Source organism: Dasypus novemcinctus, chromosome 5 (genome assembly GCF_030445035.2).
Source record: "Dasypus novemcinctus isolate mDasNov1 chromosome 5, mDasNov1.1.hap2, whole genome shotgun sequence".
Lineage (NCBI taxonomy): Eukaryota > Metazoa > Chordata > Mammalia > Cingulata > Dasypodidae > Dasypus > Dasypus novemcinctus.
The window spans coordinates 139,900,082-139,926,581 of record NC_080677.1 but is presented as its reverse complement, the minus strand read 5'-3'; the positions used below and the strand labels follow the sequence as shown (position 1 = coordinate 139,926,581).

The window sequence follows — 26,500 nt, the reverse complement described above, 5'->3', positions numbered from 1 at the left end:
GTGTTGGAGATGATGTAGTGAAATAGGAACACTCATTCACTGGTGGTGGGACTATAAACTGGTGCACCCACTTTTGAAAGTTTGGCAGGTCCTCAGAAAGTTAAGTATAGAATTACTTTATGATCTGGCAAGGGCTCAACGAGGTATTTACTCACTGATAGTCGTAGCATCATGATTCGCAATTGCCAAAAGATGGAAGCCACCCAAGCGTCCATCAACCCATAAATGGATAAATAAAATGTGGAATATAAACACATGGAATATTATTCAGCCGTTAAAAGGAATGAAGTCCTAATACATGTGACAACATAGATGAACCTTGAAGACATCATATTAAGTGAAATAAGCCAGATACAAAAGTGCAAATATTGTATGATCTCCCCAATATGAAATAATTAGAATAAGCAAACTCAGAGAGTAAGAATCTGGACTATAGGTTACCTGGAGATGGGGTGGGGGTAGAGTGGGGAATGGAAAGTTAAGACTTAAAATGTACAGAGTTTCTATTTGAGATGCTGGAAAAGTTTTGGTAATGAATGGCGTTGATGGTAACACAATAATTGCAAACAATTAACAGCACTGAATTATACATGTGAATATGGTTAAAAGTGGAAATTTTAGATTCCATGTTACTAGAATAAAATTTTTTGAAAATCCATGGAACTGCACAACACAGTGAACCCTAAGTTAAACCATGAACTACAGTTAATAGTATAACTATAAAAATGTGCTTTCATCAATTGTAACAAATGTACCACAATAATGCAAGATGTTAATAATAGGGTGGAACATGGGGGTCTTGTATTTTATGCATGGTTTTTCTCTAAACCAACAACTTCTCTAATAAGAGAGAAAGACCATCCAGTCCAAGTGAGGACACACCTAGTCACTGAGAACTCAGCAACTTTGGGGTTCAAATCATCTTTAGACAGCTTTTTCATGTTAGGAAGTTCTTCCTTACATCATGCAAAATGACCTACTTCAAACATAGATCATTACTACTGGCTCTACCCCCTTAGAATTTTAATTGGAAAGTTGTAGAATCCAAGACTCTTGTTCAGTGTAGTATCCCTGCTACTCCATAATATTGCCAAGTCTTTATACTTAGGCAAAAGAACAAAGAATATTTCTGAATTTTATGGTGAGATAAGGAATACGAACAGAATTCTAGTATTACTACAGAGTTTTCATTCTATTTTCCCCATTTTCTAAAGTGTCTATATTTACTTAGGGCATTTAGTGCCTCCCACACATGAGTTATTTCATTTTTACCAATCGTCATATCCCACTCATCTAAGTACACTATTTCATATGTGCAAGTCTTCTCTTGCCAACAGAATCACAACTTCTTCAGGGCATCTTTATACCTAACAGTGATAATAGCAATTGCTCACATTTGTTGATCACTTCCTGTGTACCAGGTACTGTGTCAGTGGCTTTTTACTTAGACATAGTCTTCACAACCCGTGAGGCTTAGCAAGGTTAATATTTTGCCCAAGTTCACATGGTTAGAAAATAGCATGGCTGAAATATCTTTCTTATTGTTTATTACAGGTAGTTGCAATTTTTAGAATTAAGTCATTTTATCAGTATTTATAATCCATAGGGTATTTTAGGGAGTATATGGGGATAGGATATCAAAGAGCATACATTCTTGAAGTTGAAAGGAAACATCTCTAAAGGAAACATCTAGAGGAAAATGTTATGGTGAGATGAAGTATAAGATGATTTGAGACACACCTCCAGTAGCATTTATCAAACTAGTGTTTCCTCAAAATGGTAACAGATACTTGAAGAAGAGTTCATGGTAATAGGTTCCTCACCCCTAGAATTATATTGTCCATATCCACCTGTTAAAGACTCTGAGAAGTCCTATAATAAACTTGTTTAACTTTGTTAAAATCAAACTTCTTTGATTATGATACCATTTTTTCATGTCCTTCGCCATCTCAGGGATACTAGTTTTGCACGAACACAGTTTTGCTGACCTAAGATCATCGGTGTGCACTGGCTATCTGAGGGTTCTTAATCCATTTGTGCATTAAAACTGAACAGGGCTGGAATGAAGAGATTTGCTTTTCAGCATAGTCGCATTTGTTTAATTGACCTCAAAATCGTGTATTTGAGGAAGTTGGCATCTTATCAAGCATAGATCTTCAATTAATAATGGTCCATGAGTCACAGGGTCAGCATCCTTAAAAATTCAGAGTTAAGATTATCTATGGTGCCTCTAGCTGAGCAGCATGCATGTGGAGGGAACAACACTTTTCTTTAAAACATCCCACAGAAGGCAGACATTTTCAAAAGCCACAATGGTCCGTAAGTTGCGGTTTTATTTTTCCTATATGATTGTGTCATAGTCTTTTTGGTGTGTCACTTTGCTGCTCAGGGGCCTATGCCTCTCTGCACTGCGCAGGTCTGGGGTGCCTTTTTTCTTTTTCTTTTTCTTTTTTTACCAGGAGGGATCGAATCCAGGTCCTCCATATGGTAAATGGGAGCTCAATTGCTTGAGCCACAGCTGCTTCCCCCTAAGTATTTTTAAGAATAAAATTTTATTTAAGCCATGCAAAATTCTCTGTGGCAAAGACACTAGGTCAAATGGGAATATCTGAGAGAGAGTTAAAAGTTTCCTCATCTCATTATTTGGATTTACAGCCTTTAATAAATTTTAACCAAGGAACTTAGCACATGCCACAGAAAATAACAAGTCATCTTCCTTTTAGCATATGCTTTTGGATGCCTTTTGTCTTAAGCTAGACCACTTAGGACTGGTTACTGGTATTTATTCTCTGTCAAGGATGAGTGGATCCATCTCAGTGATTGTGAGTGAGGCTGATGGAAGGAAGGAAGCAATAAAGAAGATGGCTGAGAAGAAAACAGCCCCTTACTGAGCACGTTGCAACAGGAGAGGTGGCCATTGCCAGAATCCACAGAAGTCCCCGGGCAGGTGGGGCTGAGAAGTGGGGAGGTGGAAAGGTATAGCAAGTTCCAGGGTCTTCAGCAAGGAAAGCATGAAGATGCATGCGCCCACCACTTCCAGAAACGAAAGAGAACTAGAGCATGGATCGGGGGCAACTCCTCCCATCTTTCCATAAATGTGGGACATGTAGAATCCCTGTAGCCCAGCACTATTTGAAGCCTCCTCCCATCTTTACCGCAAATGCAGAATTTCACCTGTAGGACTCTCCCGCCACCCCCAGGGGCCCTCCTAGAAGGAGGGCTTCCCTTCTCCCCATGCTCTTTGCTCCCTCCTACCTCCACTCAGGCCTGGACACGCGGTGACTTCAGCCATGCTGCTTGCTTTCAAACAACACCCAGAAGTTACAAATAAAAACAGGAAGGGGTTATTGACTTTACAAATGGATTCCCTTTTTTGGAAAACCATTCTCTAGTGATTAGATCTCTCTGTAAGTATGCCTTAAGCATTTTAAGAGTTTCATTTCCAAAAAGTTGATTTATATACGAAATTTCTTAAAACAAATTCATCATATAAAGGAAACCACACCTCACATTATTTCCTTGTCTACAAGTGCCTCTCAAAAATCTAGTCCTTGCTGCATTTGGAGGTTTAGATATAAAGCCTGGGTAAAGGTTCAGAAATCAGTTTGACAAGACAGGGATAAGTAAGCTTAGAAATAATATAGGTTTAAAAGGGAAAAAATAACAGGCTCTTTTATCATGCAATGACTTTTTAAAAGAGTGGAACCATCTTGGGGTACATTATTTGAAGACATGTCCAGATCTTAGGAAGAAATGCCTACGCGCTCCTCTCCACTGTGAGACCATATCTGGAATATTGTGCTCAGTTCCAGGATCATAATTTCAAAAGGATGGTGACATTTATAAAGCAAAACGAAGACTGTACTTGCGGGGATCATTTCTATAGCTGGTTAAAAAGCAAAACAAAAACAAACCAGATGACTCCAGGATGGTGAGGATTTTGAAAATCGTGGAAGGAAAAGCCAAAAGGGCAGAGAACGACTTGGGGTAAAAAGGCAGGAAAGAGCATCTTCAGTTACTGAGAGCGCTGCCATACGGGGTGGGGGGGACAGTGAGCTGCTTCTGTCCTCTCTCAGCACCGAGGGGGGCCCCTCTTTCCTGTGGTAATACTAGCGGCCGAGCCACCGTCAGCTACACTTGCACAAACGACAGGTGGCTCTTGTGGCTTTTGGACTGGGTGGTGTCTAACTTTCTTTTCTGGAGTGGTGAGACTCCTTTGATCTCTAAAAAAGAGCAATGTTTATATTCTAATAAATTTTAAATTTTATGTTATTTTGGTTTTATGGCATTTTATTTCTTTTTCAGAACTTCTAAAATAATTCCTAAGGAGGATGCTACGAACCTAACCCCTAGAACCCATCATTTTAAACCCCGCAGGCATTGAACTCTCATTGGTGTTGACTGGCTGTTTGGGGAGGTTGAATATAGGGAGAAGGCAAGGTGAGGAGAAGGAAAAAAATGTGGGGATAAGGTAAATTATCCACTCTTCAGATCCTGTGAGTCATAATATATGTATGCCAGACAATCTGTCTCTAGAACATGTATTTTAATCTGTGACCCTATCTCCCACCTACCAAACAGAAGCTGAATATGAACTGCTTTGAAAGTGAAAGGCAATCATACCTATATGTAAAGGATGACATTTAAGTCCAAGTTAACTGTAAGGAGTGGAAAGGGGTGAAAGAAGGAAAAATAGCATTTATTGAGAATTTATTATATGCTAGACCCTGGGGCAGGCTCTTTCAATATGTGACCTCATTTGACCCACATAACAATTCCCTAGATGCACAAATCATTAGTCTAATTCTATGCATGAAGAAAATGAAGCCCTGAGAGCCTAAATAATTTACCAAAGTCCACACAGTTAGTAGGAGGCAGAGCCAGATTTTAAACCCAGCTCTGCATAACTCAAAAAGCTTTTTCTTTTACTGCACCACACTCCTTAAAAACGAAGACACTACAGTGATGGCAGGAAGGTGTTACTCATGGATATGTCTTTATGAATAGGTGAAAAAGGAAAGGAAGTCTTATCATGGTGATTGTCAAATACAGGGTCAACACATTGCTTATGAAAAAGTAATCAGGTTTTGCTTATTTGCAATGCACAGTAAGTAGAAATTATGTTCTTCAAATCTGTGTCTATAAATTTAATATGTAAAGGGTTAAAAGGTTTCTCTAGGTCCAGAGGTATCCCTCAAAGGAAATGAGGATCTCTGTACTCTTGAACCTGTAGCACATTACACATCTGAGTGCAAATGTGTAGCAGTGTGGTCAGACTGAAAGGAGCCTGTGGACCACTTTCATGGAGAAAAGACATCTCTGCAGGGTGTGAGCTAGATATTTGAGGGTTTGCTTAGGGTGGCAGTGGTAAGAGTCTGGTTATAGAGTAACTTGACAAATCCTTGGTGTTCTTGTCACCACTCCCATTCCCAGACATCACTCACCAGTCATGAAACTTTTACAGCTGCACCTGTGCTTGACCTTATGCACTGGGGGTAACAAGGTCGGAAAGGTCATTTCAGATCCCAAGAGTGCTGTCATAGGGCTGAGGGTGGAGGTGAGGCTTCTTCTGTCCTGTCGCATTGCAGCATTGGGGGTCCCTCTCTCCCATGGTGATGGAGAGTGACTGAGCCATAATCTATTAGCAGGAGGTGGCCACAATCTAAGTAACCAAAATCAGTTGTGAAGGGACTTAGCTATTTGCCACCCCTTCTTTCATATTTCTAGAGTAAACTGGAAGAGAGATGTCCTTCTCTCTCAACAGCAGCTTCCAGCACTGCCAAATGCTGGATGTGCCCTGGAGATGTAGAACACTGGTTTCTAAACCAAAACTTCAGGTAACAAGCCAGCCAAGTTTGGGTGCGTAGTGAATGTTGATGGGTGTTAAATATAAAATGGGTGTATTTGAAGGCAGCACTGCCCTAGCACTGGAACATAGAAAGTCCTTAGCTGTAGAAACTGGGACGCCACCATAAGAATTGGGAGCCATCATTCTCTAAGTCATCGTGGTGTGGCTAAGCCATGCTAAAAACTTGAATTTCTAGCCTTGTGTGCCATGTTTGACAAACAGGCTAATTTTCAAAACAGAGTCAGAGAATAAGTAGGTAATTTTCAAGGCAGAATCAGATATTAAGTACCTCTCCAGGCTAGCTAGCTACATAAACCCCAAGGGAAAGGGGTAAAGAATTGGATCACAGGCCAATCAGCAATACCTCAGTGGTGCCCAGTTAATATTAACTTATTGCTACTATTAATATTAACAACTTCAAGAATAAAGTCCACCTGTCAATTTCTGTTTTTCATTCTCTGACAGTATTCTGTTATGAAGTCTTAAATGGTGGAAAATGCATTATCGCCTTTCCAAAACTGATAGACTTGAGCATTCTTACTATACTGAAGACAAAACCTGGGATATATAGTATAGGGAAACCAAAAAAATTAAAGATTTTTCTTTCCAGGGGCTTACTACCTAGTTGGAAGAATGAGGCAGAAACACAAGAAAAAGGTAATTAAAAAGAAGAGTCAAAGTTACACAGAAATATAGGAGAAAGCAGTACATGAGATGCCCACAAGGCACCAGGTATTGATTGCCTTATGTGTGACAGAGACAAATGCCTATTTGCCAAGTTTTCCATTTTCAGTTTCAGCACTGAATCAAATGGAAACAGAGTTGGAGGACGGCACACCCGTTTCATATTATACTCCCTATAATCTATCTCAGTGAAAGCTGCCTTAATCAGCCAACAGATAACTGCTTTATAGGCGTGATTATCCAAGGTGCCAAGCACCAAATCTCTAAATATCCAAGGATGAGAGCAGCATGACCTCAGTGGTGATGGTTCCACACTGCCTAATTTTTAAAACTTTCAGAGAAAAAAGCACAAAGATGTGTATGCTTTGCCAGAGTCTTTTCATAACCTCTAGACGTTTTTTTTAAAGATTTATTTATTTCTCCCCCACTCTGCCCACCCCCGTTGTCTGCTTTCTGTATCCATTTGCTGTGTGCTTTTCTGTGTCTGCTTGTCTTTTCATTAGGCGACTCTGGGAACTGATCCTGGGACCTTCCAGAGTGGTAGAGAGGCAATCATTCTCTTGTACCACCTCAGCTCCCTGGCCTACTGTGTCTCTTATTGCATCTCCTCTGTGTCTCTTTTTGTTGCATCATCTTGCTGTGCCAGCACTCCACATGGGCCAGCTTCCCTTCACCAGGAGGCCCTGGGTATCAAACCTGGACCTCATATATGGTAGGTGAGAGCCCAATCAATTGAGCCACATCTGCTTCCCTCTAGACCTTTCTTGATTTTTCTTCAGATACTTCCCTCCAAATGCAAGGCACTCATATGTTCCCAATTCTTCAGGACAGACCCATGGTCAAGCAGTCTCTTTTTCCCTCAGCAGACCCAATATCAAATCAGGAGTCATGATTTCTAGTTTGGAATATATAGCTTCCTCAGTGGTAGATTACGAGAGATGCTAGAGATCCTTCCCCAAATCCCTTTACCTCTTTAATACTTGTAAGGAATCAGTCTTGGAAATCATACCTATATTTCTTCTGAAAAGTCAATAATGGGAGAAAAATATTTAGCAAATACTGCTGATTCTGGAGTGTTGAGAAATTGTGGAAGGTAAAGGAAAGTTTATTTTGGAGCCCTATTAATTTATGGATTGGTTGATTTTTCCAAGCACAATGTTTGATTAAATTATAGGGAAATACAAAAATTGAGGGCAATTAGTTTCTTAGGTAAAACTTGATTTTTCATTTCCATGAGTTCACATGTACTTTAACACGTGCCCTAGATTTTCCGGGACAGATTATTTAAACATTTTAGTCTTGATGGATTTTCCATACTAAAATTCACCATCCCTAAAGAAAAAAATAAAACCTTTGGTCAGATCATCTTATCTAAACTTGGGATTTGAAAAATATGACCTATGTAGTTATGTCTGTGATTATGAACTGGTAACCATTGCAAATATAAAGTAAATATGTCCTTTTGGCATATTCATATTAAAATCTAAAATTAGGTTCAGGTAAAATATAGATATTCCAAGTTTCTTTTTTGACTGATTTTTATGAATCACAGCTGGAAACATGTTGGCTCTTCTGCTTTGAAATGTAGTATTGACTCCCTAGCTCTTTTGTTCACCTCTTCTTCTCTTGGCTCACAACTGGACCTGATGCTTTTAATATCAGGTTCTGATCCTGAAAAGAAAAATTGTCACCTAAAAGTGGTGCTTCTGTCTAAGGAGTAAACGTACATGTCTAGTTTGAAGCAGGAAAGCAGACTGACGAGTCAGTGACTCCTAAACAACCACACACCCTCGGGCTCAGGTAACTTCCTGTCCCTGTCAAGTGACTGCTAGTAAATACACCAATCGTGAAGGCTGGACAAAATTCTAGTTTGTGAGTATGTGTACCTGTCACAGAAATCATGAAGTACACAGTAGTTAGAGCAAGCCATATTGAGTCTGTTTTGTTTGACAAGTAGGCACTTACGCCTTTTCAAAAGAACTCTGATTTGATTTTCAATGACATGGTGAGCTTTTTTTGTTTAAAAGGTTTTCTCTTTTTTGCCGGGCCAAAAATATTGCTGGTGGCAAAAAAATTCCAGAGGTTGTGACTGCTGTTTATCAAATAGCAGATATTAGCTATTGGACTCATTTAGGCACAGGTATCTGATTGTTCAATCTTAACAGCAACAAAGGTGAATTTTCTTCTACTGGACATCAGCATTTAATATAAGTATACTAAAAGGTACTTTCATTTACATTACTTCACGATATTATCTATCAATGAATCCCACACTGGCATATTTGTTTACTAAAAAAATATAGGCATGGGGGTGTATTATGAATCATGCATGGAAGAAATAAAGATTTCAGTACCTTTCATTAGTTAGATTACCATTTTCCAAAGGTTTATGGTCTGACACAGCAACTTTGTCTCTATTACTATAAGGAAACCAGAGCTTCTAAAGATTTGCTACATTGATTGGGGCTACTTTCTGGGGCAGAGTGGAATCAGGGTTTTGGGTCTCCACTGCAAAAGATGTTAAGGCATGGGAAACTAAACTTCCTTTTTTTTTTCTTTATGGTCTATTTCAAACCACATAGTTACAACTTATTGACATCAGTGAGTTCATAAGGAATGAAGTACAAGAGTACAATGTTCTTAAGCCTCATCAACTGCCCCATTATCTTTTCAAAATTTGAGTGTGCATCTTCATTGCAGGGCTCAAGTTTACCTCTGTTCAATCTATGAGAAGAAGTTTACAAAGGAAATAAATGGTGCAATCAGGATCACAGGGGGCATGCTTTGCCTACTCTGGAGAAAAAAGCTCTCTTCAAATATCAGTAGCTTCAGCATGAATACAGTTAATATGCTTATTTTTAAAATAAATCACTTTTCTATACATTTAAGCAGGTCCCGGGAGGATGTCTACCTTGCAAGTCTTTGATAGCATTTTCTTTGAGTTATCTCTTTTTTATGGAAATATTCAAATGATCTCTTTTTAAAATATGTCTCTTTTCACTAAGCATCAACTGTAATAAATCACTATGTTAGGCACCTCGGAGGGTAAAAATAGTAACTGGACTAGAATTTCGTCCTCAAGGAGATGACAGTCTGGTAGAAGAAAGACATGAGAAAATATTATATATATTAGAAGGCTGAAAAAGATACATCGCAAAAGATCTAGGTAAACGAAGGTGCAAGTTTTCTGCTTGGACAGATACATTTTCTTGTAGAGAAGATGACATTTGAATGTTCTGTGGCCTGGGCTTTTTACTATTTCAGGTTCATCATCTTTTCTTTAATCTTGTCTTACTGTAACTTTGAAAGAGTTTTGTTTGACAGATAATTGGTACTCAAAAAGGACTTCAAAGGACATCTCATAATTTCTTTCCATCTGTCTTCATTAGCTTAATATATGAAACTTAGACCAAGTTGATATTTTCCAGCACCTCTTTGAGGGGTGGAATAGGTATTGATGTATCAGTAAGCAGTGTGGGTTCTTTTTCTTATCAGCAATCAATGAACTAACTCAGTTGGACCAAATAATCAGCCAAAGTATGTATTTCGGGTCACTTGGACCAACTGTTTGAATGACTTGATTTCTAACTTTTTGACTTATTTGCTGCTGAATAAGCATAAACAGGATCCCATTTTTAACTTACACTGGCTGTGTTTATCATCACGGAGCTTTCTCCTCTGAGTAATCTTGAAGTGAATAAATGTGGGATGAGTTAACAGGGATCATCAGCAGCAGGTTTTAGTTCTCATGCCTTATTACAGCTGAGACACACTTAGTTTACCATCTCCTGTCCCTACAGCATACAAGTACCGATGAAGTCGGTGGGAATAATAAGCACATGACGGTTGCCGCGGTTCCTCCAGGACTGCAGACTGAGAAGGGTTAGAACGTTTGGCCCTCAAGGTAGACTTATGCTGATTCAATTGAGGAGAAGCTCACAAAAAGGAGGCGATTTCAAATTCTTCTACAAAACACAGCACCAGCAATTTTATACTTAAGATCCAATATTTAAGGCTTACTTAAAATCCATGTGGGAGGCTTTATTTTGATCCAGTGATGGAAGCACTTGTATCCTCTATGGGAAAAGTAATTTACTTACACCAAGCAAATGAAGGGGACCCTGGGTGCTATTGCAAAGTGGCATGAAACACTCCAAGTTACATTTTAACTACCGTAGTGGAGACCCCTGCATTCGACAGGAGTTTTTATTCATCTCCAAATCTCCAACTAGTTACCTGACACATGCTAGATGCTCAATAAATGATAAATGACCATGAAACCTGTGTTCCCCAGTATTTAACCAAACAGAAAGTGCTAATCATAGTCATTTCTGGCATTCGACAATTCCGCTCTTTAATTTAGTACACTAGTTATTCTAATGGACTACAGTAAGATTGAGTAGGGGGGAACAGATGTGACTCAGTGGTTGAGCACCAGCTTCCCACATGCGAGGTCCCAGGTTCAGTCCCCAGCGCTGATATCTCAAAAAAAAAAGATTGTGATCCCAAATCATTACATACTTCATAGATAAAAAAGATTGAACTCTCTAAGAATTGTCACACAAACAGTACTTCCCTTGTGTTAATCACTGCCCTTTATTTTACCTTTATGCCAAGACCAAGCTGAAGATTACTATAATGAAACATCTCCCTGTTTAGAAATTAAACCTTAGTTAACTGGAATTTTTACTAACATCCTATATTCCCATCAAAATCCAAATAAAATTTTTTTTCAATATATTCTGAAATTAAGCTCGTTAGGCACTGCAGTTGAAGGTACGTAATATATGGTGAAATGCCAGCATTTTCTCGCCAAGTTTGGGTCAATATGTACTGCTTCAAAAGTAACATTAGGAAATCTAATCAGAGCCATGCACGACATTGTAATATCAGTGCCCAAATTGGGCAGCCTATTTGTTTGATTTAGTAAATTTCTCTCTTTGCTTTTATACACAGTGACCCAAAAAGAAATATTATTCCCAAGAGTGCCTTTGGGATTGTTTGTTTAAATTAAGTTTCATTTGGATTTAATCTTAACCAAATCTTTAGAGAGCCAAATAGGCTTTCTGTAATGAAGTGCTGTGTGTTTGAACCAATGAAAGATGCTGCCAAACTGTAAGGATTCCTCTTTAAATGAGTGGGCTTCATAATGTTACACTTGGGTGGCACAAGCAGAGTGCTAGATGATTAGTTTATGGTCTAGATCATTGTATTTTTATTACACTCATAAAATCTGTGTTTCTCCTCATTTTCGTAATGGCTTCAATGAGCTTCTATACCTTCTGAAGGCACATTAAATTGTTATGTGATGAAAGCACCGATTTAGTGGAGCTGGTTTCAAAGCCTGGAAAGCTTAAAGTAAGACACATGTTTTGAATTCTCATCTTATTGTTGGATTTGCAGGAAGGAAATGCAAAGTATATGAGTTTGAGCATAATTCATATTTATTCATGGGCTTTTCCCTAAATATCTCAGTAGGTTCCATTAAATTCCAATATAAATGATACACAATGAGGTGCCTTAAGGATACTATTTCTATCACATGGGAATATAAATCAGTATTAAAAGAGGAAAATATTGTGTACATGTCTGATTTTTAAAATATAATTTAAAGGGAGGATTTAATCATGAGCTAGGAAGAAAAAACATTTTCTGTTTGTGATATGTGGATTTTTAAATAACAAGATCTTAATTGGATTGTTAGCTGTTTTTAAAGGAAATATAAGCTCTCCTGAATATTAAATTTACATCTAAATGCAGTTGCTTATAAATATTTCTGTGGATTTAATGTAATCCATTGCAGGAAAAGCAGAATAGTCTTCACTCTATAATTTAATATGCTAATAAAAGTCTACAAATAACTCATCAGTGTGCCCCCATAGAATTAATGGTTTTTAGTAATTATGCTGTAGCTATAAATACACAGGTTTACAGCCACAAAGTTGTGCCTTGTGTTTGAAAAGAAGTTGGGTTGGAGTACTTTTGTGTCTTTTATTGTTTTTACATAATTCATATGTTCACTCATTTGTTTATTGTGCCTCCAAGTTATTTTTTAGTAACTATTCTGAATTTATTAAATCAGTATTAGATTTGTTTTAATCTGTTTCATATTTTCTGTATTTTGGTATTACTAAGTAAAATTCCAGTGGTCAACGTTGCTTTCTGCAATGTACTTTTAAAAGAAACCTTCAGAACATACTTTTGATAGGATAGCAGTTTTACAAAGCAAAATGTTTCTCTAGTCATGCAGAATAACAACAGCTAGCAAAAAAGGCGCATATCAACTGATTTCGGTGTGCTTCCCATTGAGAAGTGAGCATTCCCATAAGGCTTCAGCCTGCTGGTGAGAAGGAAACATCAGATGCCGTACTGTATGTTTTGTGTTGCACTATGGAAAGTTTCCTTTACAGATCAAAAGTTGGGAAGCCAAACAGCTGAACAGAGAACGGAGGAGGTTTTAAAAGGCGTGGAATTAATTCACTGAATTTTTTTTTTTTAATATTTCATGGAAGCCTGCAAAATGTGGGGCCAGTTTATTCAGAGATCTGAAAGCAGCTGCAGAGTAAAAGTGTCTAATGAAAATGAAATAAATTTCCTGTGAATGGAATCAATTTTGATTGTGTCTCTGAGTGCAGTAATTATCCATGTCACGCAGTAATTAGGCAGTCACACTGTGGCCACGATGCCGTTCTTTGTCTGCAGATGGTCTGGGAGAGTGGCTGCGTGGTTATCGTCATGCTGACACCCCTCTCGGAGAACGGAGTCAAACAGTGCTACCACTACTGGCCGGATGAAGGCTCCAACCTCTACCACTTCTATGAGGTACCTAAACAAAGGACACCTGCTTGTAATGTGGTCAGTAAGCGGGTGGACAGATATCGTACCAGTTACTGCATTTGTTGAAACCATCCGACCCAAGCCAGGGCCTGGCATCGACCAGCGTGAGACGCACGGTGACCCTTGCAACCAAGGCTGAAGTAGAGCTCAGTGCAGCTCTAAGTCCCTACTAGAAGGAAAATAACAGGAAGAGTCAAGCCAGCCTCTTTGAAGGAGGCTGGAATCATAGGCCGTGTGCTGGGAAGGTTAGCACTTTCAGTCCTCAGCGTGAGCAGGAACGCAGCAGTTCACGAGTGTCGTCGTAAACAGAGATTCTGACTCTTAAAACAGCTATGTGGTTGTGAATTGGACTCTGGGGTAAATTGTATGTTTTTCATTTTTAAGTTTTTATAAATACAAATGCTGACAGAAAGGATAAAAAAAAATATTTACCTCCATAGGGTGGTCCATTGAATCAGGTCCCATATAACAGGCCTCTGAATGGGGTCTATTTTTAAAAGAATCCAGCTATTATTCTAATTGCTTATTGATTTCTTTGGCTGAGCGCTGTGGTCTTTCCTCAGTGCCGTTTAGAGTTTTGTGTATGTAGCATTTGACCTTTTTATTGGAGGATAACCTGCTGACAAGCTTATTTCCCTGGCTGGATTTTCTACCCACATTAAGAATGAACTAAATAAACTTGGGCGTTTAAACAAGTCCAAGAATGCATCCTTGGGTTGTGTTTTGCATTAAAATTAGTCAGGATGGTGAAGCCCCACAGTAGGAAGCATGCTAGAAGCTTAAAGATTAATCCTAAATCGCATAGTTGTAGCTTTTAGGTCACTGTAAACAGACTTAAACATGAAAAGTGATTTAGTGGGAATCCATGTGACTGGTGTTGCTATGAGTCTTTTGTGTTTCTCAGTTCTAAATCCAGGTGATGCTATCTTGGATGGAATTTAAGTTAAAGTGGAAATGTTTGACAGGTCACATCATTTTATTACTGTTTTTGTTTAAATGTATACATTTTCACTGGTGATTTTTCATGGAGGTTTATATGACTTAGCATTACAAAAGGTGAAAATTGGAAAAGCTTTGGGTAATAACTTACATTTTTCTAATTATTTGGCTATTAAGCTCCTGGGTGACATTTTTTAAAAAAGATAAAATCAAAGTTATCTTATGTATTACTATAAACCATGTTAAAAAAAATTGAGAAGGTGGAAGGAAGCCATTAAGCCGATTGTCAGCCCAGCTGTGATACAAAATGTATTACCTGGGGCGGGTAGTTACCCTTCTCTCCTCAAAAGTAGTTTCATGTTCAGCTATGCTTTAGACTCATTGCACCTATACCTTTTTTTATTTCCCTTTCCTTCTCTATATCCATCTAGGTAAATCTGGTCTCTGAGCATATCTGGTGTGAGGATTTCCTAGTAAGAAGCTTTTATCTGAAGAATCTTCAAACCAATGAGACTCGAACCGTGACGCAGTTCCATTTCCTTAGTTGGTATGACCAGGGAGTTCCTTCTTCTACAAGGTCTCTTCTGGATTTCCGCAGGTATACCAAAGAGCAGATTGAGCGACTGAGTGATTGATAGCATGGATACTATAGATAAAAGGAAGCACAGTTTAATACCAGATTTCCTTTTTTCTAAGATGCCATTAATTGCAAAATGTACCATCTATTTTATAATTACTGGGAGAGGCAGAGGTGGAGGTGGGGGGTAGGGGTAGGGGTAGGGGCAGAGGTAGGGGTAGAGGTAAAGGTAGAGGTGGTAGAGGTAGGGGTAGGGCTATGGGTAGGGGTAAAGAGTAAAGGTAGAGGTAGAGAGTCCTATTAAATGTACATATTGATTTTGAGATGTTCCCTAGTTTGAGAGGTGTTAAAATGTAAAGGGAGAATGGGCATCTTAGAATTGTGGAAATATGGTCATTATTTTTATAATTCATTATAATTATATTTTATAATAACTTCAGCAATGAACAGTCTTAAAGTTTATATTTCACAGGATATTAATAAATAAATTCCAGGTTTTTAGTTTGGATACTCATCTGTTTTGACATAATGATGAGATTTAACAAATTTAGGGCCAGATACTAAAACTGATAATTCTGAATGAAAGCCTGGATATAGATAGTGCATGACTGTATATATTTTCTGTGCAATTTCATAACTGACAGGTTTTTTTAATCCAATCTTTTGTTTATTCATTACTCTAGTCAGCTAGTCACTCAGTAAGCTGTCTTTTGTCTAACATGTATTTATTGAATTGTTGAAATGAATGCTAGACTCCATCTAACAGGAATATATTGACATTGCAGAAAAAGCAAAATTTACACTGCAGTTTTGATTGTACATCAAATTTGATGATAACAATTGGTTAGCATCGGCTGTTTAATATTGGTAAATGGATAAACAACTACAAAGAAAATAGAGTTTTTGAGCAGCATTAACTAAGTTGAAGGTACAAAGAACCTCTCTTACATTTAACTGATTAGGTATCTGTTCACTAAGGAAAGCATAAGTATTCAAAACAAGGAATTAGAAAATAAGGGCAACAAATAGTGACTAATCCAGCATTTTACACTATCATAAAGCAATTTGTATCTAAACAGTATTCATCCTTGATTCTACAGTTATTTAATTTGGAGGGGGGTTGAAAAGCCAAGTATCGTCAAAAAGGTGGGGGTTTTAGACTTATCTCTGCATTTCTTGAATTTGTATGTTACGGATTCTTAAGGTCACTATGATACTGTTTCTTTTGCCGTTTAGTCTACTTTGGAAAATGAAAGAAAAAATTTTATTTGAATAGTTCTTTGGATCAAAAAGCATGTGAATGAGCTCAAGGAGAGATATGAATTTGGTGTCACATATATAATAGACATTCAGTGACTACTGTCCTAGTCCATCACCTCTCCTAGAGATGCAGGTTATGCACCATGGATCCAGAATACTGAATGCATAGTAAAACAGTTACTATACACAATTCCTCCTTAATCCATCTTAATCTCTTGGCCATCATATACGATTTTCAGTACAAATTTATTTCCAAAGCCATGCTGTTTTATGTACCAATGCGTAGCGTACATTTTCTGAAATGAAGTTTTCAAAAAACAGTCATTATTAGCAAAATTATGCCGCTAAAAAAAGATGACGATTCATCTTAATATCCCTGTCTTTATGTGCATTCAGTGTGTTTGTATATATATATGCATATGGGTATATTTATATGGCCATATACATATATGGAAATGAACATATACATAACCAACCCTCTGTGTTTATAATTCATCATGAAGAAAAATTGGATTCCCAAAATTCCCTTGCCCCAGAGTCTGTGGAGCTAGGACTAAAGAGTGTTTTTGTTAAAAGAAGAGGAAAATAAGCACCCAGATACTTTCTGATGAAAGTGTCATTAGAATCAAAAGGCTTTCCTTGCTTGCATTATTTTGTATTAATACTACCCAGTCTTTCAGATGAAGTTGCTGTTCACAAACTGAACAATGGATATATGTGATCACATTCTCAGAACGCATTGTGCTTAGACACAAATTGCTGTTAGGTGATTTTTTTTTTTCATGTAAAATAGCCTCCCAAATTTCAGTGATCCAAAAGGTGAAGTCACTTCTGAAGACACTGGTCATTTTAATGCTCCAGGATTTCTCATCTTACTTGGAACAATAGACCAAGCATTCTGACTCTGGCCTAGTGTGTTAGTCAGGCACTGAGATGTGTAATTAAATATTTCTTGCGCCCAGAGGGAGCACATTTACACTTTAAAGAGAAACTGCTAAGCTAAGAGATAATTAGCATCACATGTGAGGGCTTTGCTTTTTAAAAAAAAAAATTATATCTATCTATCTATATCTATATCTATTATTCTCTCACCTCTTGCTGTGTGCAATGGCATTTACTAACGCTGCTCACTGTAAAAATGGACAAACCCTTACTTTGCCAGCTAATTAGCGGTGGCCAGTGTCATTTTTGTGATGTTGCAGCTAGTAATATGAGCCCAGTTGCATAGTCACAAAAGTGATCATTGGAAACTGTGACTCTGCTGCAGGGACAATGTGGGAAACCCCTTTTCTGAGCCTCTAACGACCTCTGACCTTTGCTTGCTGATGGTTTGCATGACGATTTCTTTTTCACTCAATGACCCATGGGTTGGTTTGTATTACTAATCATTCTTTCTCAGTTAATTCCTCCTGTTGAAATATATATATTATCATTTTTTTCTTGATGTTTGAGACCTTTTGCTTACTGATGATTTGTTCTAATAGAATAAAATGAGATAGTTGTGTATTAACTTCATAAATAATCTGTAGTCTATATCTTAGGTCAACTGGATGAAAGCTTTTATTGACTGTGATCATTTTGCTTTTTTATTTGTGATATTTCAAGTTGTAATAAGACAAGTATATGGGGTTTTTTGTAAATAAAATTCTAAATAATGGTACCACATCAATATTTATACTACACGTTTCTTTGTTTGTGATTGTTTGTAAATAAGTTTAGCATGGGGCATGGGCTGGTATGGATATTAAAATTACAGCGAAACCTTCCTAGATCTTGCTGAGGCAGCCAGTCACAACATAATGGAGGAAATAATGTTTTAAGTATACCATAAAACAAAGACAGAAATTACAGGAGTGGAGAAGCCAGTGACAGCCATATTGGGTAGTAATTAGCTTTTTAGCAGCATTTCTTAGGAAGGGAGGTTATTGTGTTTTATCAAAGAAGGAGCTGACCAGCTGTAAATGGGATACTGCTGTTCTGCCGACTCCTTACATTTTAAAGAGGGGTATCTGGTTAGACTCTCAAGACTGAAATATAACAGAATGTTGGAAGTGCACAGCCGAGGTAGTAACCATGATCACATTTAAAAGATTCAGCCACTGAGGAATTTCCAATAAAATCTTCTACTGAAAGGGGAAACATCTTTAAAAAGAAAGTCACCCTAGTTTGGTTTGCCAGTCAAGTTTGCTTGATTCTATTGACACACAGATATACACACGCATACACACACGGCCTAAATTAAGTTAGTGTGTTTCTCATTCCTCACTTTTGAGTTTGGCCGTGCTCAAATTCACATGGCCTTTACAACCTGAGTAAAACAAAGGAAGATTTTATAAGTGGAAGTGGATCTATTTTCTCATCGTTTTTTTTTCTCAAAGGACCAAGAACTTTTAAGGTATTCTGGCATGCAAGTGCTATTGATTTTAATAAGAGTTCATTTCTACTTTTTCTGCCTTTCCCCAAAATCTTAACATCACAGTGTACACCAAAAAAAAAAAAAAAAAAAAGAGAGAGAGAGAGAAAGAAAGAGAGAGAGAGAGAGAAAATGCTCTGGCAGAAATGAAAACTTAACTCTTAGGGCACTGGGTAACTTGTTTTGCCTATGTTTTTGAGCTCTCTCCATCTTTAAAGCATCTTTTTGTGTTCTGCAACTGTTAAAACAGCACATACTTTCATAGATTAGAGAGCAGTCATAGAACAAATGTTGCCATGGATGGGACTTGAAAATTGCCCTTCTAGGGGTACTGCAGTGTCTTAAATAGTCTATTGATCTATAACCCCATTCCTTCTAGTTACTTTACACTGATCAGTTGGAGAGATTTATGTCTCCTTTCAGGAGTGACTCATTCCTTTAACTCCATAGAGGAATTAAGGGGGGAGGGAGGGGTGGGATTTGACCATGATATTTGGGCTATATAATATTAAAATATCTACTCAACTCATCCGTTAGTTACTACACTCAACTTCCCTCTTTCCCACCCTCTCCCACCACCATTTCCTCTTGGCTTTTAGAGTTTTATAGACAAAGCAACCAGTTGATTGGATTTCATTTCCAATTGACTGTTTTGATGCTGAGTAAGCAAGCTTTTATAAAGGAATGTGACGTTTTCTCATTTCTTGTCCAAAGAAAAAAATTTTTCTTATTATTAATTTAATTTAATTTTACTTACTGTCTTATAGTGTAGAAATTCATGCAGCACACTTTAGAACACACTTCTTCATATACGGTTTCCTTCCAATAAAACAAAATTCAGTCTTCAATTTTCTTTATTCTGAAATATTTTACTGATAATTTTGATGTACTTCGCAAATATTTTTCTGTTGTTTCACTGAATAAAAAAAAAATTATAGCTTCTACGATGAATTTTAAATTAGCCCACTATTTTGAGTTAGGGTTTGTTTACAAAATCTTAACGCATGCTTCTGGTTAATTTGTATACCTTCTGATCAAAATCTGCACAATACAATTGATTTTAAACTCAAATTTATAAAATTGGAAAAGACTTTTCTTGACATAATTGAGGTTTCTCAGTAATTTAGATATCCTTACCAAAAAATTGACATTAAAAAGGATCTTTAAGATGATGCTTTTTAGACAATTTAGTACACTATATTCCAATATTATGTACAGATGATAGGAAATTTTGAGCATAAATTACAAAACTCAAAAATCTAGATGAAGAAATCTAGGCAGTCATATCACAGCAAGTCCGATCAGCTGAAACAAAGAGAGGAAGAAAGAGAGAAGGAAAGGAAGAGAGAGAAAGAGAGAGGAGTTGTGGGGCAGGGGAAATGGGTTAAGCTGATTAACCCATTGACCTAAAGTCTTGAGTTCATACTTGTAAAGAAAGAAATAAAATATTGTGAAAAATGTAAGAATTGTTTTCAAAGCCTTGTTTAATAATTTAGTATTGAAAAGAAAAATAAATCTTTGAAAATGTGTGTGAATTTCTATTTTCTTTGTCAACACAGGTGATTACAAAGTAATTTTAAAGACTTGGACTATGCGTTGGCTAACTAGTTATTTTGGATAACAGTCATAGTACAGAACTATAATTTTTATATTTCTTTTTATTTCAGAAAAGTAAACAAGTGCTACAGGGGCCGTTCTTGTCCAATAATTGTTCACTGCAGGCAAGTACAACTTTTAACATAGATTAAGTCGTTTTTGCCACCTCAGAAAACAAACTATACAATTAAATCTAGAAGGCCAACTTTCTAATTGCTTGATAAATATGTTTGCCTGATACTTTGAAAGGAAACTAAAGATATAAATTTAGTTTTCTATGCAATTTATCTAAATAAAATTGTGTGCTTATTTCATTATACATGTGTAAAACAGTTCATTGTATTTTTTCTTTCTAGCAAGCCCCTGCGCCGAGCACTGTAATCTGTTTCCAAATGTTTGGGCCCTACCACCTTACTTTCTCTTCAAACTTCATGGTGCCACTACATAAAAACATTAAGACAATATTTTTGATCTGTTGATTATCTCAACCACAAATATATTTACCAAAGGTTTGGAATCCTGCACAGATGGTGAGAAAATTCTACATTACGTTCACACATTTGGGCCAATTATGAAGAGGGACAGACTCTGTAATTACGAGAGTAGTGGCTACCTCCTAGTTTATTATGTGAATCTAGGTCTTCGGATACAAATTCCAAGTATCATATCCTTATATGTGTTAAAACCACGTCATTAAGACTAGATCCACTCAAAGAAAACTCAACCTAATGGTTCTCTCTTCCAATTCACTTGGTCCTCAACTGTTTTTGGTAAAGAACTCATACTCCATTTTTCTGGAATTACCTTTCAGAATATTCTTTTCTGCCTGGAATAAAAATCTGATATGTCTCTAAAGATCAATCAAATACCAGGTGCATCAATTCAATCAAGAAGCAAGTGTGAGTGTACACATGTGTGTTTATGTGTATTTGCATTATCTGCCAGTGAGAGGAAGATGAGAAGAGAGTATGTTTTGGTATCCTCAAAAAGTAGACTGGAGCAACTTTTGCTGATAGATATACCAAAACAAGCTGCAGTTAATTGGGAGATTTTTGTGGTATGTCTTAAAATATTCAAGTGAACTCAAGTGATGCAAAACAGAGAAGTGAGAAAAATACTAACAAGAAAGATAACTGTGGTCATTTTTAATGAACAGTGAGGATTAAGTGGTGAGCAAGGTTTGATGCCCACTCTTCTTTAATGATGCAGTGAAGATGTATGCCTATGAAAGTACAATTTGTGAAATATTTATCTGTTACAGTTGCAGCTCTTTCAACCATTTATTTGAAGAAAACTGTTTAAGTCAAACTCAATGATTTCTTTACTATAAAAGATCAGTCTATAGTCTTACCAATGGATTCTTAGAATTACAGGGCAGCATACAAATCAGAAGCTGAAAGCAAAAGGATTTGCCCTTTAGTCACATACTTTTTGAAGTTTTGAGGGGAAGTTTTCATTTGAAAGTTGATCATGGTTGTGGAAACAAGCCATATTTGTATTAAAGACGATCCCTCAAACTCACTGAACCATCACCATGAGGAAAATAAATGTTTAAACACATTCCTTATTAAAAATTAAAAATGATGCTCGTGCTACTTTTCTCCCCAAAAGTTAATCTTCATTTTTGTTTTCATTTGCTACTGTTGAAACACAATTCAAAACATTTTTTACAACTCAAGCCCAGATGGCAAATATTTCCAATTATAGCTGGTGGGTTGAGGAAGAAATGAAATGAAGAGTGCTTTTTTAAAGACTATGATTAAGTAACAAATGCTGTGTGTATTTCTACTCCTGAGAGGGAGTGATACACGTGAAGAAAGAGGAGGTGTTTGCAGCACTTCGCCCATAGGCCCAAGCATAAGCTTCTGCCAGCAAAGCCTGAATCTCAAGAATTTCTTCATTCTTTACTCGGTAGATTATCTTGCAGATATTTTAAATACAAATGCCATCAACTCTGTACTAGTCAAACATTTCTTTACCTTTTCTTTTTCCTGACAAAATTTACTACATCTTTGGCCAGAGAGGGGGAAGAAAAGGAAAAAAGAGAAATTTACCCATGCACGATAAATTAATCCCTTAGAGCTGCCGGGACGGATTAAAGCTTTCTTGTTTTCCTTCTCCTCCTCCCATGTCTTCCTACTCTCTTCTTCCTTCCCCCTCTCCCACCCTTATGATTTTCCTCCTTGCTGATTTCTTCCTATTTCTCTTGAATTCACAGTCTTCCTTTCCTTTCGCTGGCCCCACTTAAACATAGAGTGAATCAAATTGTTGCTAGCTTTTTTGTGTGCTGGGCTTAACTGTGTATAGACAGCATTTTTATTTTCTCTCCTTCTGTTGACAGTGATGGCGCTGGAAGGAGCGGCACCTACGTGCTGATTGACATGGTTCTCAATAAGATGGCCAAAGGTGAGATTCAAAAGCCTGCGTTTCTTTGTTGTGTCTGAGATATGTGATGGTGTTGCTATGGTAACGTAGGGTGTAATATTCACAGAAGGCCTTCGAAAGAATTAGAGGATTGTTGTCCCTTTCCTGAATCATATTAAAGTTATTTGCAGCAAGTACATTTTTGAGGTTCATCCTTTGTTATCATGCTTTACCCAGTGTATAATGGTTGTTCTTGGTATTTACTTGACAAATTAATATATATTCACCAAATAAATTATGATATTAATATCAACATTGAGAGACTGCAACCTTGGGATTTTTAAACAGTGTCCTACCTCAGAATATCCTGACAGTATAGTGCATAAATTTTCACTGTTATTTAAAATTATATTTGAGGAGGATGATTTGTTTCATTCTGGATTCATACAAAACTAATCTCTCGTAGTAATTAGCCTCAACTGTAAATCAGCTTATCCCAAATAAACCTTAGGAACACTTTTTTAAAAACATCTTTTCATCTGATTGAATCTCTCTTTGTACTCTTGGGGCTTTTCCTCCCAAAGACAATGTACAGTATCTTAGACTTAAAGCATTAGTAGAAAGAATATTAGAAAACACTCAGTGCAACAGCAGTATGTGGAGACAGAGCTATGAGTTGGTCCCAGTTCTACCACTGATGAGTTTTTCACTTTGGGCCAAACTTTTGTCTCTCTGGGTCCCAGCTTCCTCAGATGAAAGTGCGGGAATTCAGCTTGTAGGGCATTTCTCAAAATGTGTACCATAGAACACCAAACCTATAAGGAAATCCCTTTAAAAAGAAAAAAAAAGAGACCAGAGAAAGAGCTCCATTGTCACATAAATTTGGGAAAACATTCTTATTCAATTGTCTCTTGGAGAATTGCAAAGCACATTAACATAATAAAAAGTCTAAGAAGCTCTCCGGTAAGAAAATTTGTCTCCCCTTAAACCAGCCTTTCCTAAACTTACTTGGCGAGGCAATCTGTTTTTCTTGTAATACCTGTTACTATGCCATGGAACCAGGGTTCTGGGGGCCAGACTTTGGGAAACATTGAGGTGGGTGTCATTTTAGTTTTTTGGGGGGTCTGTGAATAAGCTGTTTTATCTCAATACTCACACATATACATACAACATGCACATATATGTACTTAGAGACTTCCACCTTTCAAAACATCCCAGGCAGCCACCCATTCTTCATCTTTGCCCTGAAGTGGGAGCAGATATTAATATTAGAAATGAGTCTCTATGCCTTTCTGCACAGTTGCCAGCAACTCTAAAATAGGCCTTTTCCTTCCTCCATTTTCTTCTAGAAGAAAATATAACGTATCTTTAGCCAATGGCTCTAAATGTGGAAAGATAAAATAATGGCCCACCAACTTACCCCAGACGACTAACTAGCTTAACTAAATTATCTCAAGCTCTGCCACTAGTTACGATGGAAATGAACCAAAACCCAGAGCGTCTGGGCATGACCTAGCACTTTTTCTCCACACCACACCTGATGGGTCTGGGCTTCCTTTCCTGGCTGCTGAGGAGAGAATTGAAGAAACTGTTTGAAATTGGTTTTTGTACCACCAGATATTATTTTAGACACCTTAAATTCGTTTAACACTGGAGCTGTAAAAACAAACAAAAACAAAATGAAAATACTCTGATGTTGCTTTTAATAAAGTTTTCTTTTTTAGGAAATAGCACAGTCCTAACTTTTTTAATTAAAAGTCCTTTTTTTTTCCTTGTCTAGTACTGCTGCTGTGATTAATCAGACTTCATTTGTAAAACTGCAGTTGTCATAACATGGAACATCACTGAAATTTATATTTCCTACCTATATCACCCCCACCCTTCTCTCAAGCACGTAAACATTTTTCTTCTATTTAACAATATAGATGGTTTTACCCAAAGGTTTAAAAACATGCCCTTGTTTATAAAACAATGCAACACAATAAACATTTATTTCAAATGGAAACTTGCTCCATGCAAAGGAAAGGAGCAGAGGTAGGTGAAACAGATACAGATATTGTCTCAATATTTGTTGGGATTATTTTGGTCTCCACCAAGATAATGTGGTATAGCCTGGATTTAAAGCTTTTGTAAGTTAGTTTCATAGAAAAGTGAGTGAGAAGTATGCTCCAGTTCAGGACTTTGGCCACTTAAGATCGGGTTGACTTTATTGTCCAAGCAGTAAAGAATGCCATTTATTGACTCCATTGTACCATGTAATGTCAAATTCCATTTTAAGTGTGGGCTCAGTGTTAAACAATGCAAGGCAAGTCATGTGAAACTGGCCAAAGAGGGGAGTCACAGGATTTTATCGAAAATTGGTCACCCCCCATTTTGTTCTTGACCTGCTCCCCTCTGCCCATGGGCTGTGCAGTGGGAAATCCCTGGACCTGGAGCTTGGGCCGCGGTTGAATGAAAGATCAAAGGGCAGAGCGGGCATCCCCGGCCGGCCGAGGTGGGCCTTTCCCAGGCCGCCACACTGTGAGGCGGCCAAAGGTTTTGTTCTGGCAGGAACCGAGGCCCGGCCTGTGAGGCCTGAGCTGTCTTTGTCTGGCCTGAGAAGTTTGAGGCCCAGGTTGCAGCTCCAGTGTTCATCAAATGATCAAAGGCCTAAAGCCCTGGACATGAAACCTTTCTTTCCATTTCCTTTTCTTAAAAAGAATGAATTGCACGAGGACCAAAGAATGCCATTCCCAAAGCTTTTATGTGCAGTGCTAGCACTAACTTTAGAGTCCTTCAGTTCTAAACGTAAAAATGTAAGTGCACTTGCAGCCTGGGCCCAGCTGCAACCACTGACGGCCTCTACCAGCGTTTCTTTCACAAAGGCCTTTAAGGATTAAGGCCTTCAGTCCTATTTTAAGGGCTTTTAAGAAGAAACTTAGAAGAATTTCAATTCTTTTTCCACTGTCTAGTTTATTAGCAAGTAGACAATAATGCATTTTGAAATCAAAGTAAATAGGCTAATGCTTTGCAAAGGATTTTACAGAGGGAAAGGAGATACCAATCTGTAAAATACTTTTGCATGTTAATTATTTCTGTTGCTGCGAACACAGCTCTCACTATTATAATAATTAATATTTTGCATGAGAATTAGTTTTTAGGCGGTGTATTCCTCTCCCTTGGTGGATTTAGCTCACATGTATCAAAAAATGCTTTTTCAGCCAAGATGTTTTCCAAAGTTGTGCTTTCTTTTTTCTAATTTGTCAATGGCATCTCTTTACCCAGTATTTTGTTTTCCTATTTCATAAGGTTTTTTTTTTAAGGAATAGAGCGCCTTAGGCAAATGGTAGAACTTCCCAAAGATAACATTTGCTCAGTCACCCTGAAGTGACCAGGCTCAGCTGGGATAGGATTAAGCTTCACTTAAGACTGGGGCAATCACAGAAACCCAACTGTTGAGAAACATGGATCACACATTTACCGGAGGCTTCCCCACCAGGATATGTGTTTGGGCAGGGGAGAGGAAATCTGAAAAGGTCTCAAGAGGAGGCCAGAGTGCTGTGCTGAGTAAACGCATTCCAGTCTCCCAGTTGCTATTGTTACTCAAAAAGCCCTAGAAGGCGTTTTTTGGGGAGGCCCTTTTCCGTTGTTTGTCAGGGGCCACGGGCATAGAAATTTCACTGTGCAGTGTGTGTCTACAGACAGTCGTTAATAGATGTGCTGGTAGTTGCCTTTCAAGCTTACTTTCCTGAATAATATAAAATGTGAAAATGGACAGATAGTGAGATGATCATGTGACCATCCATGCCACATCAGATTTTCATCCTCAGCAATTTAATCTGTTTTCCTGTTATGCAGTATATGCATGAACGAGCCTCTCCTTACATAAGGTCAATGGACTAGGTTTGGGTTATTTTTGTTCCCTGTGCTTAATTGTCTGTCTTATATATGTCACTTACCCTAATGCTACATTTGAATTCTGTGTGGCTACTTAGAGAGTCTT

The 26,500-nt window shown here is 37.6% G+C and overlaps 1 protein-coding gene across 4 annotated transcripts in view; it reads left to right on the top strand.

The window, feature by feature from the left end:
* Positions 1 to 26,500, top strand: part of PTPRN2 (protein tyrosine phosphatase receptor type N2) — a 1,274,829-nt gene that overhangs the window by 1,225,715 nt on the left and 22,614 nt on the right. For all 4 annotated transcript variants that reach the window (XM_058297618.2, XM_058297617.2, XM_071215383.1 and 1 more), the window contains 4 exons: positions 13,235 to 13,354; positions 14,740 to 14,906; positions 20,226 to 20,279; positions 22,496 to 22,560. In XM_058297618.2, coding sequence (XP_058153601.1) covers positions 13,235 to 13,354; positions 14,740 to 14,906; positions 20,226 to 20,279; positions 22,496 to 22,560 — 406 coding nt within the window. The remainder of the gene's footprint in view (positions 1 to 13,234; positions 13,355 to 14,739; positions 14,907 to 20,225; positions 20,280 to 22,495; positions 22,561 to 26,500) is intronic.